The sequence below is a fragment of the Dasypus novemcinctus genome, chromosome 29 (assembly GCF_030445035.2).
Source record: "Dasypus novemcinctus isolate mDasNov1 chromosome 29, mDasNov1.1.hap2, whole genome shotgun sequence".
NCBI lineage: Eukaryota > Metazoa > Chordata > Mammalia > Cingulata > Dasypodidae > Dasypus > Dasypus novemcinctus.
This window is the reverse complement of record NC_080701.1, coordinates 26661511-26678482: the sequence shown is the minus strand read 5'-3', so window position 1 is coordinate 26678482 and position 16972 is coordinate 26661511. Positions and strand designations below refer to the sequence as shown.

Sequence of the window (16972 nt, the reverse complement as noted above, 5' to 3'; positions counted from 1 at the left end):
GAGGCTCTGAATAGCCTTGAGGCATGATCCTGTCACATTGTTGCAGTAGGTGTTGCAGTGAAAACATTCCAACCAGGCCTTGAATTAAGAGGGCTGCCAAATACCACCGTCTGCTGGTGGACCAAGGAAGTGCATGCAAGAAAATTAAAAGTAAATAAATGAGAGACTGTTTTTTTAAGGCCTATACATCTTCCCTCCCCAAGACCCTTGGAAGTGGGTATGCAACCCAGCACTGTGTCCATGGTCCAGATTTGAGTAATTCACAGGGATAATCCTAAACACCTGGGACAGGTTGAACCAAGAATCAAAGAATGGCAGTAACACACACGCTCCCACCACTAAATCCCTACACAAGAGAAAGAAATTGAGCATCAGAGTAAATTCACCATCATACTCAGATGCCTAGATCATCATCAAAATGTTACAAGCCATACTAAGAAAATGGAAGAAACTGCCCAAGCAAAGGAAGATATAAAGCCCCTGATGAGACACTGGATTTCAGACAACTAATCAACAAGGTTTACACTTATCTCCTAAATCAAATCAGCAAGTTGAAAGACAATACAGCTAAAGAGATAAAGGACATCAAGAAGACAGTGGGTGAGCACAAAGAAGAATTTGAAAACCTGAATAGAAGAATAACAACTTTTGGGAATGAAAGACACAATAGGTGGATCAGAAACACATTAGAGACATACAACAGCAGAGTCGAGATGACAGAAGAAAGGATAACTGATGGAAAAAACAGTACAGCTGAAATGGAAAAGAGAGAAGAACAGGGAGAGAAAAGAATGGGAAAAAAATTGAGCAGGGGCTCAAGGAGTTGACTGAAATACAAATGCATCAACATATGTGTCATGGGAGTTCCAGAAGCAGAAGAGAAGGTAAAAAGGGGCAGAAAATATCTGAGGAAATAATGGCTGAAAACTTCCCAACTGTCATGAAAGTAATGAATTTACATGCCCAAGAAGCACAGCGTACCTCAATTAGAATAAATCTGTATAGACCTACTCTGAGACACATTCTACTCAGAATGTCAAATGTCAAAGATAAAGAGAAAATTCTGAGAGAGGCAAAGGAGAAGCAAACCATCACATACAAAGGATGCCCAGTAAGACTTAGTGCAGATTTCTCATCAGAAACCATGACGATGAGAATGATGTAATTAAGATACTGAAAGAGAAAAATGGCCAGTCTTGAATTCTTTATCCAGCAAAACTGTCCTTCAGATATGAAGGTGCCTTTAAAGTGTTCCCCAAGAGCAGAGTCTAAGAAAGTTCGTAAAAAGAATTCACCTTTGCAGGAAACATTAAAGGGGACCTTACAGCCCGAAAGAAAAAGACAGGAGAGAGAGGCTTGGAGGAGAGTGTAGAAGCCAAGAAGAACAGAAAGGATAACCAAAAAAAGTAAAGAGACAAAAATAAGATATGACATATGAGAACCAAAGAATAAAATGGTGGAAGTAAATAATGCATGTACAATAATATCATTGAGTGTGAACGGATTAAATTCCCCAGTCAAAAGATATAGGCTGACAGAGTGGATGAAAAAACATGAACCATCCATGTGCTGCCTGCAAGAGACTCATCTTAGAGCCAGGGATACAAATTGGTTGAAAGGGAAAAGTTGGAAAAATATACTCCCCACAAACAGTAATCAAAAAAGAGCAGGTGTAGCTATACTAATACCAGACAAAACAGACTTTAAATATAAATAAGTTATAAGATACAGAAGATCATTGTACATTAGTAAAAGGGACAGTCCACCAGGAAGAAATAACAGTCATAAATATCTATGCACCTAACCAGGGTGCCCCAAAATACATGAGGCAAACAATATGATAAACAAGTTAGACCTAACAGACCACATGTTGGGTCAAGGCATTTCTCAATAAATGTAAAAAGATTGAAATTGTACAAAGCACCTTCTCAGATCATAATGGAATGAAACTGGAAACCAATAATAAATGGGAAAGGGAAAAATTCCCAAATGTGTGCAGGCTAAACAACACATGCATAAACCAACAGTGGGTCAAAGAAGAAATTGTAAGTGAAATTAGTAAATATGTAGAGACGAGTGAAAACGAGAGCACAGCTTATCAAAGCTTACGGGACACATGTAGCAAAGGCAGTTCTGAGAGGGAAATTTATAACCCTAAATGCCTGTATTTAAAAAAAGAAGAGCTATAAATCAAAGACCTAACAGAACACCCTGGAGGAACTAAAACCAGAATATCAAACCTATCTCAAAGCCAACAGAGGAAAGAAATAACAAAGATTAGAGCAGAGATAAATAAAATTGAGAAGCAAAACCACAGTAGAGAAAATCAACAAAACCAAAAACTGGTTCTTTGAGAAGATCAATAAAATTCATAAACCCTTAGCTAGACTAACAAAGAAAACAAAGGAGGAGATGCAAATAAAATCAGAAATGAAAGGGGGGAAGTTATGACTGACCCCACAGAAAGATGGTTAATGCAATCATCCCAGCAAAATGGGGCTAAAGACAGTGCTGCTTTTAATCCCTCTCACCTGCCGGCCTCCTCTCCTCTGCTCCAGTAGTTTACCTGTATGTATCCACCATGTCCAAAAGTGATCCCATGGCCCAACACCACCCATCACCAGAAACCAAAACTAAAATTGATGCAGAAGTGTTGTGGGGGAATCCTGCTGTTACGCCCCAAGTCGATTTCTCTGTATCCTGTCTTAACTCCCAGATACAAAAACCATCAGCAAGTCCTATTGATTTTTACATCTGAAATACCTCCTAAGTCAATCCACCTCTCTTCAGCCGCCTTCCCTACAACCTTGGCCCAGGATACCTTCATCTTGTGCCTGAGCCACTGCATTAGCCTCATCCTGAGTCCTTGCACAGCCACTCTTGCCTCCTTCCAGCCCATTCTCCACACTGCAGCCGTACTGTGAATCTGATCATGTCAGCCACCCCTTTGATTAAAGCCCTTCAGGGGAAGCGGATGTGGCTCAACTGGTAGAGGGTCCACCTACCACACAGGAGGTCCAGGGTTCAAACCCCGGGCCTCCTGACCCACGTGATGAGCTTGCCCACACGCAGTGCTGATGCGCACAAGGAGTGCTGTGCCACACAGGGGTGTCCCCCGCGTAGGGAAGCCCCACGTGCAAGGAGTACGCCCTGTAAGGAGAGCCGCCCAGCGTGAAAGAAAGCGCAGCCTGCCCAGGAATGGTGACGCACACATGGAGAGCTGACGCAGCAAGACGACGCAACAAAAAGAGACACAGATTCCCAGTGGCGCTGACAAGAATAAAGCAGACACAGAAGAACACACAGCAAATGGACACAGAAAGTAGACAACTTGGGGGGGGGAGGCAGGGAAGGGGAGAGAAATAAATTAAAAATAAATCTTGAAAAAAAGCCCTTCAGGGCACCCCATTGTTTTCTTGGTGGCCTGGTCGCCACTGGGGCCCCCCGTCAGCTTTCACTGCTGTTCCGCCACACTGGCCTGCCTCCAGTCTCCTTTCCCGGGGGAAATGCCTGGAATGCCTCTCTCCACCCCCAGATCACAGGTCAGCCTTTCCTGCCACTCAGCCGCGGCCATGCCCCCATCTGTGTGCTCATGAAGCCGTGTCCCCTTCCCTCACAGCGCTTATCACAATGTGTAATTGCACATTTATGTGTCTGTTTCCCTCACTGGATTGCTAGCCCATAAATGCAAGGACCCCTCCATTTTTGCTCCCCATTGACTCCCTAGTGACTGACATGAAAGCGGTTCTCAGTAAACATTTGTTGAATGTTCTTCTTTGCTCTGTTGGCAGCCAAGGGAGATTTCGTCAAGAATTTGCTTATATTTTAAAGTAGTTAATATTGGTCCCACATATTTTATTTTGTATTGGAATGTCTAGATTTAATTAAGCATATCGTATTAATAAAACATCATTTCCATGGAATATTGTCTTTTTTCCTTAGAATGTTCTTCTCATTTATCCCTCTTGGGATCTGAATCTCCACAATTAACATCTTAGAAAATAAAACAATCTGTCAGTGTACATTTTCTATTTCCCTTTATGTCTATAGTAGTACATACATAGATGGTGCGCGATATATGTTTCCTGGTTTGTTAATTATATATTAATTTTGAAAGCATATAACCGCTGTATACAGTTTTAGAAGGAAAGGATTACCTTTTGATTCCCCACCCCCACCCCAGATGGCTCCCTTGTCTGTCCGTTATTTTTCCTTGTTGCTGTTGCTCATCGTTTGCACTCATGTCTTCTCATTGTTTTTGCTTGTTGACTGTTCATTGTCTGTGTTTTTCCTTTAGGAGGCACCAGGAACCGAACCTGGGACCTCCCCCTTTTGGTCTTTTTATATGCATCTTAACATTGCCATAATCACAGCATACATAACATCTTGTTACCCTGCCTTTTCCCCTATTCTTGTTGGTTGATCAAAGTGTTATATTGTATGTGACATGGTATATGATGCTAACTTACTTCAATTCAATAAACATGTATTAAGAGCCCCACTCTGCTAGGCACCGTTCTACATGCCTAAGACCCTTTAGAGAAAATACACAAAGAAAATACAAATATGTACCTTGCCTGCATGGAATGCTGTCGTTCCAAAGCTTTTGGTGGCACTTTGCAGATCAATTTTGTGGCATCTCCTCTCCTTTCATCCCTGAAAGAAAAAGAAGAAATACTTTTCTCCCATTTGCTTAACAGCCTCTTATTTATTCATGCAATAGATTTAGTCAGGGCTTACCATGGGCCAGGCCCTGTTCTAGATACTAGGGATACAGCGGGGAATGAAACAAAGTCTCGTGTTCTGATGAGAGGAGACAGACAGTGATGAATGAATGAATGAATGAATGAGATATTCAGTTGATCATTAGAAAAAGAAAAAAAAGTAGGGTGAGAGGGACGGATAATGATATGGGAGACGGGGTTGCTACTTGAGGTCAGAGAAAGCCTGCTGTCCAGTAGGTGACATTGGAGCAGAGACCTGCATGGAGTGAGGTGGAACTGTGCAGCTGTCGGGGAGGAGTTCTCCAAGCAGAGGGTTCAGTGAGTACAGAGGCAACAGTGTGCTCCGTGTTTTCAGGGAATTGCAAGGAGCTGGTGAGGGAAAGTGGTGGGGTAGGAAGAGTGACCGGGAGCCCGGGCAGGAGCCGGGAGATTTGGGGGTGTCCTTCCGGGCCATGGTGAGGACTCTGGCTTGTCCTGGTGAAGGCGATGGGAAGGCATTGGAATAGTGACACGATCCGGCTCGCTTCGTTCTTCCTTCTGTGAGGTCTTTCAGTTCCCACCCTTGTTACTCTCTGGATGAGTCACTTTGTACCAGAACCTGTGAACATTCTTTCAGCCACACGTGGCTCATTTCCCCTGTGTATGTGTGCAGGTAGATAATTAGCCGCACCCTGTGGTGTCACCGACTCAGATTTGGTAATCACCATTCTAAGAATTTAGGCTCATCCCTTTAGTTGAAACACTGCATAGCTTGGAATTTCTCATTTCCTTATCTTTTGCTCAAGGTAATTTTTCCCTCCTGAAAATGGCCAAATGTATTTTTCAAATTGCATGAAAAGCTTACCATGCTAAGGCTCTCTGTAAGTCTGGTATTAAAATGCATGCTTCAACCTCTGACCCAAAAACCAGCTTTTTATTTGGGGGAGGGGGTTTAACTATAATAATTATAATCATCCTTGAGGTGCTTTATGGTTAGGTCTGTCACATGCCAAAGTTAGAGCCCATTAGCAGGCTTAAAACATTTATTTCTGAAAGAACAAACTGTCATGGGTTGTTTAGAGTAATTGATTTTTTTTTTTCCTGCTACAGGAGGAGACCTCGCAGCTTTCCCGGATTGAGAGAAAAATATGGAATGTGTTTTACCGCTGACTGAACACAACCAAATGAACTGTACTGACAGTAGTTTGAAAACCAGCAGTTAGCAGTTTGTTCAGGCTTTAACGTTGTCCAGCACTTTCCAGAGCAAACTCACTGTTTACAGGAACTCTCAGCCTTACGAAGTTGATAACCTCAAGCTTTGCTCATTGAAAATATTTCCACATAAAGAAGAGTACCTGGCGCCCACTTTCCAAAATGGCCATGGATGAGTATTTGTGGATGGTCGTTTTGGGTTTTATCATCGCTTTTATCTTGGCATTTTCTGTTGGTGCAAATGATGTTGCCAATTCCTTTGGCACTGCTGTGGGATCTGGCGTGGTGTCCTTGAGACAGGCCTGTATTTTGGCTTCAATATTTGAAACCACCGGCTCAGTGTTATTGGGAGCCAAAGTTGGAGAGACCATTCGAAAAGGTATCATCGACGTGAACCTCTACAACGACACAGTAGAAACACTAATGGCTGGGGAAGTTAGTGCAATGGTTGGTAAGTAGATTTATTCTTAACATTGGTGGGAAACTGGTTCGCTGGCCTACTTCCTCGCAAAGTTTTCGTCATATCATATTCCATAAATGTGCTTTTTGCTTTGACTTCTCCAAAACTGGTTAAATGTTTATATTTACTATCTTCTTCTTTTGCTTTCCGCATTTTAATTTGATCGTGGTCTTTTTAGTGCTTATATTATCAAGAAAGATATTTATTTTCTCAATTTTCAGCAAACTTGGTTCTTAAAAGAGATTTCAGCTTGGCAAATACTTTTCATAAAATATTTTAAAAAGGTATTGGTAAAATAGCTCTATCTAGTTTTAGAGTGATTGAGAATTGTTAAAGAAATAACGGTACTGAGTATATGGGTTTTCAAAGTTTATTGATGAAATTTTCTGTAGGATTAATTTATATGTTCTCTTAGATTTTTTTCATCGATTAAATTGCAATGTTTTGAAAAATCGGACGCCATAAAATAATATTAATTTGACTCTTACAGTCTCAGCCTAAATCCTTGAGTAGTTACCAAATGAATCTTAATTAAGTGCTTATGTTTCCAGAAATTCCTGTCTCCTACACAATTTGCAGTCCTTTTGTTGGCTTTTGTTTTGATTTTCCTAGCCTACCTCTGGGAACACCATTTGGTAGGTTTGTTTAGTTTTCTAGCCAGAAGGTGTTTATCTCTGTCCCCTGTTGACAGTGTGAGCTTTTCCTGGTAGCCTCGGCTGCTTGGAGAGGTGCTGAGTGCGTGCACCATGTTAAGGAGCAGGTGCCTGGCCCTGCAGCTGAATGTCTCCAATCCCCAGGGCGACCAGCACCCTAAAGCACTGCATGGGCACTTCCCTGCCTGTCCTCGCCGCAGCTGAAAGGAAGGTACCAGGTGGGGCTGTGCCAAGTGCAGCTGACAGGACTCTTTCTCTGCTTGCCTCTAGGTAGAGATGACACCCCAGCAGACAGCTGATCTATACGGGCAATTTGGTTAGTGGGACGAGGGTTAGAGAGGAAGTCTACCACCTTCTGCTTTCAACAGGACATATCCTTTTGTAGGAAGTCCTGCAGCAGGAGGTAAGATGCTGGTGTAGCGAGAACACAGCTACGTCCCACAGGCCCCTAGCTTTTCATGACACCACTAGCGTTTCTTGTGCACCCAGAACATGGAGATTACTTACCAACTCTCAGATGGCTCATCATCTTTTTGTAACAGCAAGTTAGTCTGAGAAGTTATTGCAGCATCTGATCAGAAACATACCAGTATGCTGAAGTATTAAATATTACTCAGCACAGTAGGCTGGTATAGTTGTCAAGGAATTCCTATTTCTCAGCAGAATGTGTTGAACACGTGAGGTTCAAGAACACTTAAATTCTAACAACTGTTGTAGTTACTGAATTTTACTTACCTTCACTGAACATATATTTCTCATCAGAGTCAGATATAATTGATATTCCTCTTAGAAAAATAACAGTTCCTGGTAAAATTCACCCTCAGTAGTTGTGATGGATAGCTGAGACTTAACCATACCAAGGTGAAATTCACATTTTCCAGTCAGATTAATGCAGGTGCAGGATGTGTTGAAAGTATTGGAGAAGTAAAGAAAAACACTGAGAAAATTAAATCATAAGTGAAGTTTTTCCTTTGTTGGATAAAACTTTTGAGCAATGGTGGTCCTTACTAAGAGTTGTGTTAGAATATGCTGAAGAGCTCAGACAGAAAATTTCGAGCTGAGATTCTTGTCACTGCTCGCATTTCGTGTGTCCGGTTTAACTGGCTCAGTTTTTCAGCTTTCCCACCCCTGGCCTTTGGCTCTTTAGTGAAAGAATGAAGGCTACTTACCTCAACTAGAATTTAGGTTTACCACAGCAATTTGGGGTTTTGCTTGAATAACTAGATTTTGTTTGCTCTGGTTTCTTACTTTCGATGTGTGGTTGGATGAATCTCAAAGCCAATTTTGTTTGGAATTTGTGTGATACCTTGATTTTTAAATCATTAAAATTTTTGGGGTTCCTGGCAAATGGGAGCTATATAAATATTAAGTTAAAAGTTTTAAGTATTATTGGCCAAAACCAAAGCCTTAATTCTTGCTGTCTTCTTCAAATTCAATATCCATTTCTTCTTCTTGCTCTTTCTTTGCCCCTTTTATTCTGTTTTATTTTAGTTTTGCTAATTTTCTTTAGAAACTTCTCCCCAAGCTCATCAGCCTCTGGCTTTCTGATAGTGTTGTGTTTAGGTTAGATTCGTTGAGTAGAAGAACTTGGTAATGCCAGCTAAACTTCTTGAACACCTTCTCTTTTGTGACCTATAGCTCAGTTCCTAAAGCAATAGTCAGTCCACTTGGTATGAAACCACTAATGGTTCCAGAAATCTTCTGAGACTCCAGAACTCAGCGTCTTCTCCTGGAAAGGCGCATAGCCCGTGAAGCAGCCCTTTCCTTGAACCACCCTCGGAAGCGCTGAGTCTCTTTGGAGCGCCCTCAGTGCCCCTCTCTCCTGGTCCTGCCACTGCTCGACGCCTCTTGCCTGCTCTGCACTTGGTCACACCTGCCTGCCCTCCGTCACGGTAGCCCTGACTCTTCACTCTGCCAATTCGTTCATTTTCCCAGGAGCCCCTTGCCTCAGAGTGCCCGTCTTGCCCCACTCGCCCAGGGTTTTGTCTTGCACCCTTACTCCACATGCAGCCTTTGTAGGATGGTGCTGTCTTACATGAAATAGCTCTTTCTTTTCCCCACTGTTCTCGGCATTAGTGTAAGTCGCATTTAGCTTGGGAAACTCCTAAGGCCCTGTCAGGCCCTGTCAGGCCCCGTGCAGTGAGGACCGGCCTCCAGCTTCCTCCCTCCAGGTGCTCCTTCACGCCTTTCCACTGCCGCTGGCTCCTCCTCCCTCTCTCAGTCCCCCCAGCCCCTGCCTTTCCTCACACGCCCTCCTGCTCCAGGACGGATTTTATATGATCCCCCGCTTTCACCGAGCACAGTGGGCTGCGCTCACTTGGGGGAGTTGCTGTCATTCTCTCCCATCATTAGATGATTTTAATTTTTCTAAGAGTACAACTCATAAAGCTTATTTTTCAAGTTATGATTCTGTGGCATGACATGGGCTCCAAACACCAGCTTTATTTTTAAAGCAGCGGGTCCCCGAGGAGCGCGGGGCTGGGAGGTGAAGGCCTGGCTCGGGACTGTCCACGGGAAAGCCCGGGCACTGCCAGGGAGCCTGTTACCGGTTTGGCAGCGCCCCGCTGGCCCCTTCTCCTCCCAACACACGCTTCAGGGATAGACACGGGGTCACGGCCCGCCGCGGCCCCGAGGCCAGCACGCCCAGTGCCCGCGGAGCAGCTGTCGGTGTTGCTTCACACGCTGGGACCCGCACCGTCCTGGGTAATCCTCCTGAAACAGTTTTTGAGGGAAATGCCAGGGGTCTGCTTCAAAGTGCTGCTGCTCACTGCCGCTGCCAAGCAACAAGCTTTCCAGAATTAACGTTTGGGATTAACCGTGGGCCCTGCTTTATCAGCCAGAGCCTTTGTTCCCTTACAGTCCTGTGTGAACTTTTCAACAACTGTTTCTGAAAGTGATCTGTCCCAGCTGATGCTTTTAATACTCACTGCAGAATTTGATCTGCTTATGAAAATATTCTGAAGTGAACTGCAGCCTAGAAAAACAATAAGCCAAGAAAAGAGTGGTGAAATTGAGGTAAAAGGACACAATGCCAGAACCAAGGAAGCCTCTTAACTCCTGAGTAGGAGGTATAAGGTAGCGTACAAATAAAAGACAGGGTCTGAGAGTAGACGCCCACTGTGAGTCAGATATCGTAGTGGGTTCTCATACCAGAGGCAAAAATCAAAAAGCAATGTGGTGTAATGCTCTCTTTGGCACAGGCTAACTGAGGCAATATCGAACTCTTCTTCTTATGTGGCCACAAGGCATAACTATAATGGCATTTTTTCCGATACGTTGCCTTTTTTGTTTTCCTTTGTTTATTAGACTCTTTATTCTTTTGCTTGGTTTTGGCCAAACTTCACACCAGAATATGTTTGTCATCATCACCCTCAGCTGAATTTGACAAATGCAAGTAATAACTGGCCTCAGGAGATTTTCCCTCAGGTACAGAACCATCATTATCCTTTCAGTGTTGAAGAATGATCTTTTGACTACAGTTGACTGAGTGATTCTTATCAGGACTTTAGCTCTTTGTAGAGAAAAAAGCCATAGAAAATTATCCCAGGGGGATGTGGTTATAGAGAACAACAATTTGGATTACTTCCTTTTGCAGTTGTTGGAGAGTCTACTCTGTACCTGATTTTTTCCTTTTTATCTTTTAACCCATAGGTTCAGCTGTTTGGCAGCTGATTGCATCTTTCCTGAGACTTCCCATCTCAGGAACCCATTGCATTGTTGGCTCTACCATAGGATTCTCGCTTGTTGCGATTGGTACAAAAGGTGTGCAATGGATGGAGCTAGTCAAGATTGGTAATTGCCATTTTCTTTTACCTATAAGGAAAGTTTCCATTTTCTAGAGTAAGTTTTACTAAGAGTTATCATTATAATATATTTTTTCTCAAATGTTAAGGTTTAGAAGACCTATAGAAAATATATTTTCCCTTAAAATTTCTGTTACAGGAGACTGTGAACTGCTATGTATTAGAAAATTTTGAGCTCTCCAGACACTCTTTTCAAATGTTACTTTGTCATCAGCTTTGAGAATTAGTAGTTCTCTATTGTTTCCAGACAGAACAGAAATTTATCTGATTGAAATAAGTCTGTAGGTGAGAGAAAAACTAGGTGCACATGAGGAAAATGCTTTAAAAATCTGGGATTCATAAGTGGTTGAGTGCCTGCTTGCCATGTACAAGGTCCCAGGTTAGATCCCCAGTACTTTCTAAACACAAACAAACGAAAAAACCCAGCTCACTGGGAAGTGGATTTAGCTCAGTGGTTGAGAGCCTGCTTCCCCTGTACAACGTCCTGGGTTCAATCCCTGGTACTTCCTAAAAAGAAAAAAAAAATCTGGGAGTCAGAGTTCATGGTCATGGTGAAGCCTCAGAGTGAGCCAAATGATGTTTTCCTCCCTGTGTTCAGGAGATCCTCCAGTCTATTCAAAAAGGGTTTTGTTTTATTTGCCCTCGAGTTCCTTCCAAGTTGTATGCCTGCCCTGCATAGGTGTGTGCCCTTTCCGAGAAGTCCAGCAACCGATTTCTTGGCCCTGGCTTTTAGCAAGAGTTAAATCCACTCCACCCACTAAATACCAACCCACCTTTTATGAAAAACACTCATTTGCCCATCTCCATCCTCTGGGTTGGTCATTCCTTTAGCAGAATCATAATGGCCTCAGGAGCCTAAGGTCAAACTGGACCCCTGGCCTGCCGAGCAGAAGCACAGAGCACCCAGAAAATCACCTATACCCCAGGAGTCTAGAACAGTCATTCTCAACTCTGGCTGCTCTTTGGATTTACCTGGCAGAGAGGTTTAAAAATACTAATGCCCAGGCTCTGTTTCAAACCTTTTAAATCGGAATGGCTGAGGATAAGGCCAGACAGAGCATAACTAGTTTCTTGTTTTATTTTTGTTTTAATTTTTTTTTTATTAGAGCAGTTGTAAGTTTGCAGAAAATCATGCAGAAAGTACAGAGTTCCCATATATCCCCCCCATACACTGTTTTCCCTATTATTAAAATTTTGCATTAGTGTGATACCTTTGTTATAACTGATGAAACATTATTATTATAATTATTAACTATAGTCCACAGTTTACATTAGGGTTCACTCTTTGTGTTGTACAAGTCTGGTAACATGTATACATGTTCTGGTAACATGTATACAGCCTAAATTCATCATTTTAGCCACTTTCAACTATAGAGTTGAGTGGTGTATAACTCGTTTTTGAACGCTCCTCAGATGGTTCCAGTGTGCAGCCAAAGTTGGGAACTACTAAGCTAATAGTTTTTGGAGCCCCCGTGATTAGATGGCAGGAATGAAAGTGCAGCGTGGACTCAGCCTGGTTTGAAGGGCACCCACCTGTAAATGACCTTGGTTGGGTCAAGGACAGTGTCTCCACATGTGTTGATAAAAAGGGTGGGCAAATGAGGCTCGTGGAGTCAAAGGAATCTGTCTTCTGAGGCAAGAGCTGGGAAGAATGCTTACTTGACTGTGAGATCACTAGTATCTCCAGTTGTGTGTGACTCCCATGTGTATGTTTTTTGTGTCTGAGTATAGCTCTAAGTGGGTGTTTCCATGTTAAGGTAAATAATTCAGGGGCTATTTATTAATGTATGTAGTCTATGTTGGTTATCATTGTATTATATAAGTATAGCCATCATTAGGTAGAAATGAACATTCATTAGATTTTTTTTTCAATTATTCAGTTGCTTCTTGGTTTATATCTCCACTGTTGTCTGGTTTCATGTCTGGCGTGCTGTTTGTGCTGATCAGGATTTTCATCTTAAAAAAGGTAAGTGAGGATGTTATGTTTTATTGCATTTTAGAAACTCCTTTCCAACTACTTAGTAGAAATTATTAGTGAAAGGGAATAAAGGAATAATTCCATTTTCATTTTCTTAAGGCCCAGCATCCTGGAATTAGGATCAGACTTTTTTATAAGTAACTAGAAAGAGGTGATATAAATTCTCCAGAAACCTCCCCCCAGAAACCAGCATTACAAATAATGTTTCTTGGCTCTGTGATTTAGCTCATTAGTCAACACTCCCAGACATTGTGTTCAGACCTCTAAAAAGAACAGTAATTATTTCCTGAATGTTAAACTGAATGAAATGATATAATGCTAAGATTTCGAAATCATTCAAAACTGCTGCTGTATATCCTTAACCAGATGTAATTGTATTTCTGTTTGTTAATGGAGAAAGCAAGTGTGAAACACTGACTTGATTTGAGGAAAGGATAAAAAGAAGGTATATACCTATCACGGGTACATTTTATCTAACAATTTAAAAAATCATGAGATTAAAATTTACTAAGAGCCATATTCAGGAAAGAGTCTTGATTTTATATATTTATATACTTGACTGATAAGGAGCTGTTGCAATACTCTATGACGCAAAGAAGCATAGTTCTTGATCATTGGGTTTTAACACACGCTCAGCCCATGAGGAACATGCCTTCCTTCAGTTTTATCCTTGCTTGAAATGCAGCCATGTTTTTTTAGCATTGCCTAGTCATCTACTGACTATCCTTTGGATAAGTACAAACACATCCATCTCATTTCTCACCCTTCCCTCTCCTGGGCTCTAGCCGTACTAGTATTTGTTTAGCTGTTGGAAGACCCACCCTCTTTTGCCTGCTAGCCTTCACCTTTTTAATTTCCCCTGCCTGGAACCCATCTTTGCCTGGCAGACACCTACTCCTACTCAACCTTCAGGTCTCATTTCCTAGGAAGACCTTTCTCTTCTACCACAATCCTGGATGATTACCTCTCCTTTATGCTCTTAGAGCATTCAGTACTTTCTCTTCACTGCACTTACGATACTGTGTGGTGTTTTGTTGCTTGCTTAGTTGTGTGTCCACTATTTCACCATAAGATCTGCAAGAGTAGGGCCCGTGACTGTATTGTTCACTTTTGTATTATTCTAGTTTCTTCCAGCATTGTGCTTGGCACTTAGAGGACACTTGTTGAATATTTGTTGGGAAGGAATGACAGAAAGATGGATGGATAAGTGGGTGAGTGGATAGATGGGTGGATGGGTGAATGGATGGATGGATGGGTGGGTGAATGGATGGATAGATGGATGGGTGGGTGAATGGATGGATAAATGGATAAGTGGGTGAATGGATGAATAGATGGGTGGATGGGTGAATGGATGGATAAAGGGATGGGTAGGTGAATGGATGGATGGATGGATGGGTGGGTGAATGGATGGACAAATGGATGGAGGGGTACATGGATGGGTGAGTGAATGGATGGATGAGAAGGAGGAAGGGAACAAGGCAGGGAAGAAGATAAGTCTCAATAAGACATTTGCCATTTGAGTTTTACAAATAGGTTGAGGAAAAAACAAAAATTTAATTAAAAAACAAAAATTCAGGGCTTATTATATGCCTTTAAAAGTTTTTGGTTCAGAATCTCTCTTTAACTGTTGTCACCAAGAAAAATAACTTTTTGGAAACCAAAGGGAGTAGGCAATTGAGCCTCCACGTGCTTTGTTTTCAGTTCAGCCTGGGCTCATTTTTCGTGATACGAGTGGTCATTGCAGTACTGTTTAGAAGACTGGCTGTGCCTCTCAACCCTGGCTTCTGCCCATTGGTTCTTAATATTCACTGCTCTTCACCTTCCCTCCTGATTCTGGCTCTGACGCCCACACAACTGAATCACTTTCTGTACCCGCTCCTACTGTTTCATCCACCTCACTACCCGTCAACTCAAGCCTCTTGACAAGTGCTGATGGCTACTTGAGACGTTGCAGAATAGGTCCTTGAAGAACTGTTCTGCCAGCCTACTTGATTTCCAAACATGCTTGCATTTGGCAGTAGGTGTCTTTAAGTAGCCTCTACTTCTCCGTATTTTTATAGCTTCCATCAATTTTAGACCCAATTGTTCTTCTAGCATAAAGAGGCAGCATGTTCCTATAAACGTGCTAGAGTACGTTTCACAATTATTGGAATTTAGTCCATTTTCAGATTATTTAAATAATAAAATAATAATATTTAAATAATACCAGAGCTGCCCAGTCCATATTACTGTGAAATCCTTCATACATCTGCCTAAAATTCTCAATTTGTAATGTTCTCTAAGACATTATTTAACCTAACAGTACCATTCTTGTTGAAGTATTAGATTTAGGGAATGTTGTAGCAGAAGCCTAAAGTCATGAATAAATGTTTGATTAGACAAGAATCCACAGTTCTTTTTACCTTTTAATCTTTGAAATTTAAGTACTATCTCTTATTAGAAGATTTTGAAAATTGTAGCACATGGTAATGTATTTGCTTTATATATTTTGATATAGTTAAGAAGTATCATGCTATTGATTGGTGTAAATTTAAGACATTTGACTCTCTTCAGGCGTCTTCAGAGGTTAGAGCCTCCAATTATTTGGTGAATGCACACTTGCAGGACCAAAACCTCAGCTTAGGTTGGGAAGTGTGCCCACTAGATTTTGAAGTAGATGCTGAGCTCTGGGTCCTTGGTGCCTGGGAACTGAGCTAACCTAACAGTTCTTTTCTGTTTCTAAATCTGACATCAGCTCATGTGATTCCAGCGGGTGAACGTGTCTACTGGCCACAATAGTGGACTCTTTGAAAATAGCATTTGTTTAGGAGAAATGCCAGGCTGATGCTCTTCTCGCAGTTGTACAGCAGATCACAAGGCGGCGAAATGGCCAGCCTTTTTGGCTCCACCACGGTGTAGGAAGATTTTCTTGTAACTGTGTTTTCTATCATTTTGCCTGTGTTGGCTCAGATGCTCCTTGAATCCTGACCTTCCACTTTATGTCATTGCTGTACAGGAGGACCCCGTTCCCAATGGCCTCCGGGCACTCCCAGTGTTCTATGCTGCTACTATAGCAATAAATGTATTTTCCATCATGTACACAGGGGCACCAGGTAAGAATTCCTTGGAAGCTTAAATCTGGTGGGAAAGATGTGTTACATTCTATCAGTATTGATTTATTTGGTGTTTCTGCACCGGTATTGGCACTGTTACTGACTCATAGTAAAAAACATTGATTACAGTCATTATGCAGTAGTAAAAAGCAGTGAATGTATTTACCTGTAAATATACAAGTGATATGTGTAGGAAAAAGGCCACAGGCTTTGAAGTTAAAAAAATTTTTTTTAGGTCTCCTGTCTGCCATGGGCCAGCTTTGTTATCTTAGCAGTTTACTCAGCTTCTCTGAGTCTCAGAACATGTTGATCTAATTCCACCTGCCTTGCTGGGCTCCAGTGGGGATCAGAAGGGGGCGCCAATGCCGTGCCTAGCGTAGTATGTGCTCACTTAACAGAGACTGTGATAGTAGCACAGACCTGGGTTACATAGCACTGGAAGCTCTAACGTGGCCTGCAGTATACCCACAAGTATAGAACTCCCTGGAGTTGTCATTCCAGGCCAGAGAATCCAGTGACTAGAAGGTTCCCTTTTTTTTTTTTTTTTGAGATACCGAAGCCAATGACAGTTTTCTTTTCAGAATTACTCCTTTTCTTCCCATTTTGTTGATGCTCTTTCATAACTGTTCAGGGTTGGCTTGTTTTTTAATTATCTTCTTTTATGTATTGGATGGTTAAAGGAAGAAATGTATGCCCAGTATTCTCAATTGCACACATTTTGGCGTTGATGAACTGGTATCATTCTAATTCACTATTTCTTCCTTTTTTTAAAGATTTATTTTTATTTATTTATGCCCCCCTCGTCGCTTGTGGTTACTGTGTGCTGTCTGTATCTGGTCGTCTTCTCTGTAAGAGGCTCCAGGAACTGAACCCAGGACCTCCCGTGTGGAAGAGAGGTGCCCAATCACTGGAGCCACCTCAGCTCCCTGGTTGGTCATGCCTCTCACTGTCTTTCCTCTTTGTGTCTCTTGTTGCGTCAGTTCTTGGCGCCTGCCCGCCACACCAGCTCGCCTTCTCCTGGAGGCACCAGGAACCAAACCCTAGGCCTCCCATGTGGTAGGCAGAAGCCCA

The 16972-nt window shown here is 42.2% G+C and overlaps 1 protein-coding gene across 6 annotated transcripts in view; it reads left to right on the top strand.

The window, feature by feature from the left end:
• The window catches only part of SLC20A2 (solute carrier family 20 member 2), a 138504-nt gene that overhangs the window by 58007 nt on the left and 63525 nt on the right, over positions 1 to 16972 (top strand). For all 6 annotated transcript variants that reach the window (XM_004481703.4, XM_058290117.2, XM_058290114.2 and 3 more), the window contains 4 exons: positions 5814 to 6366; positions 10680 to 10820; positions 12712 to 12797; positions 15805 to 15901. In XM_004481703.4, coding sequence (XP_004481760.2) covers positions 6078 to 6366; positions 10680 to 10820; positions 12712 to 12797; positions 15805 to 15901 — 613 coding nt within the window. In that variant the 5' untranslated portion in view covers positions 5814 to 6077. The remainder of the gene's footprint in view (positions 1 to 5813; positions 6367 to 10679; positions 10821 to 12711; positions 12798 to 15804; positions 15902 to 16972) is intronic.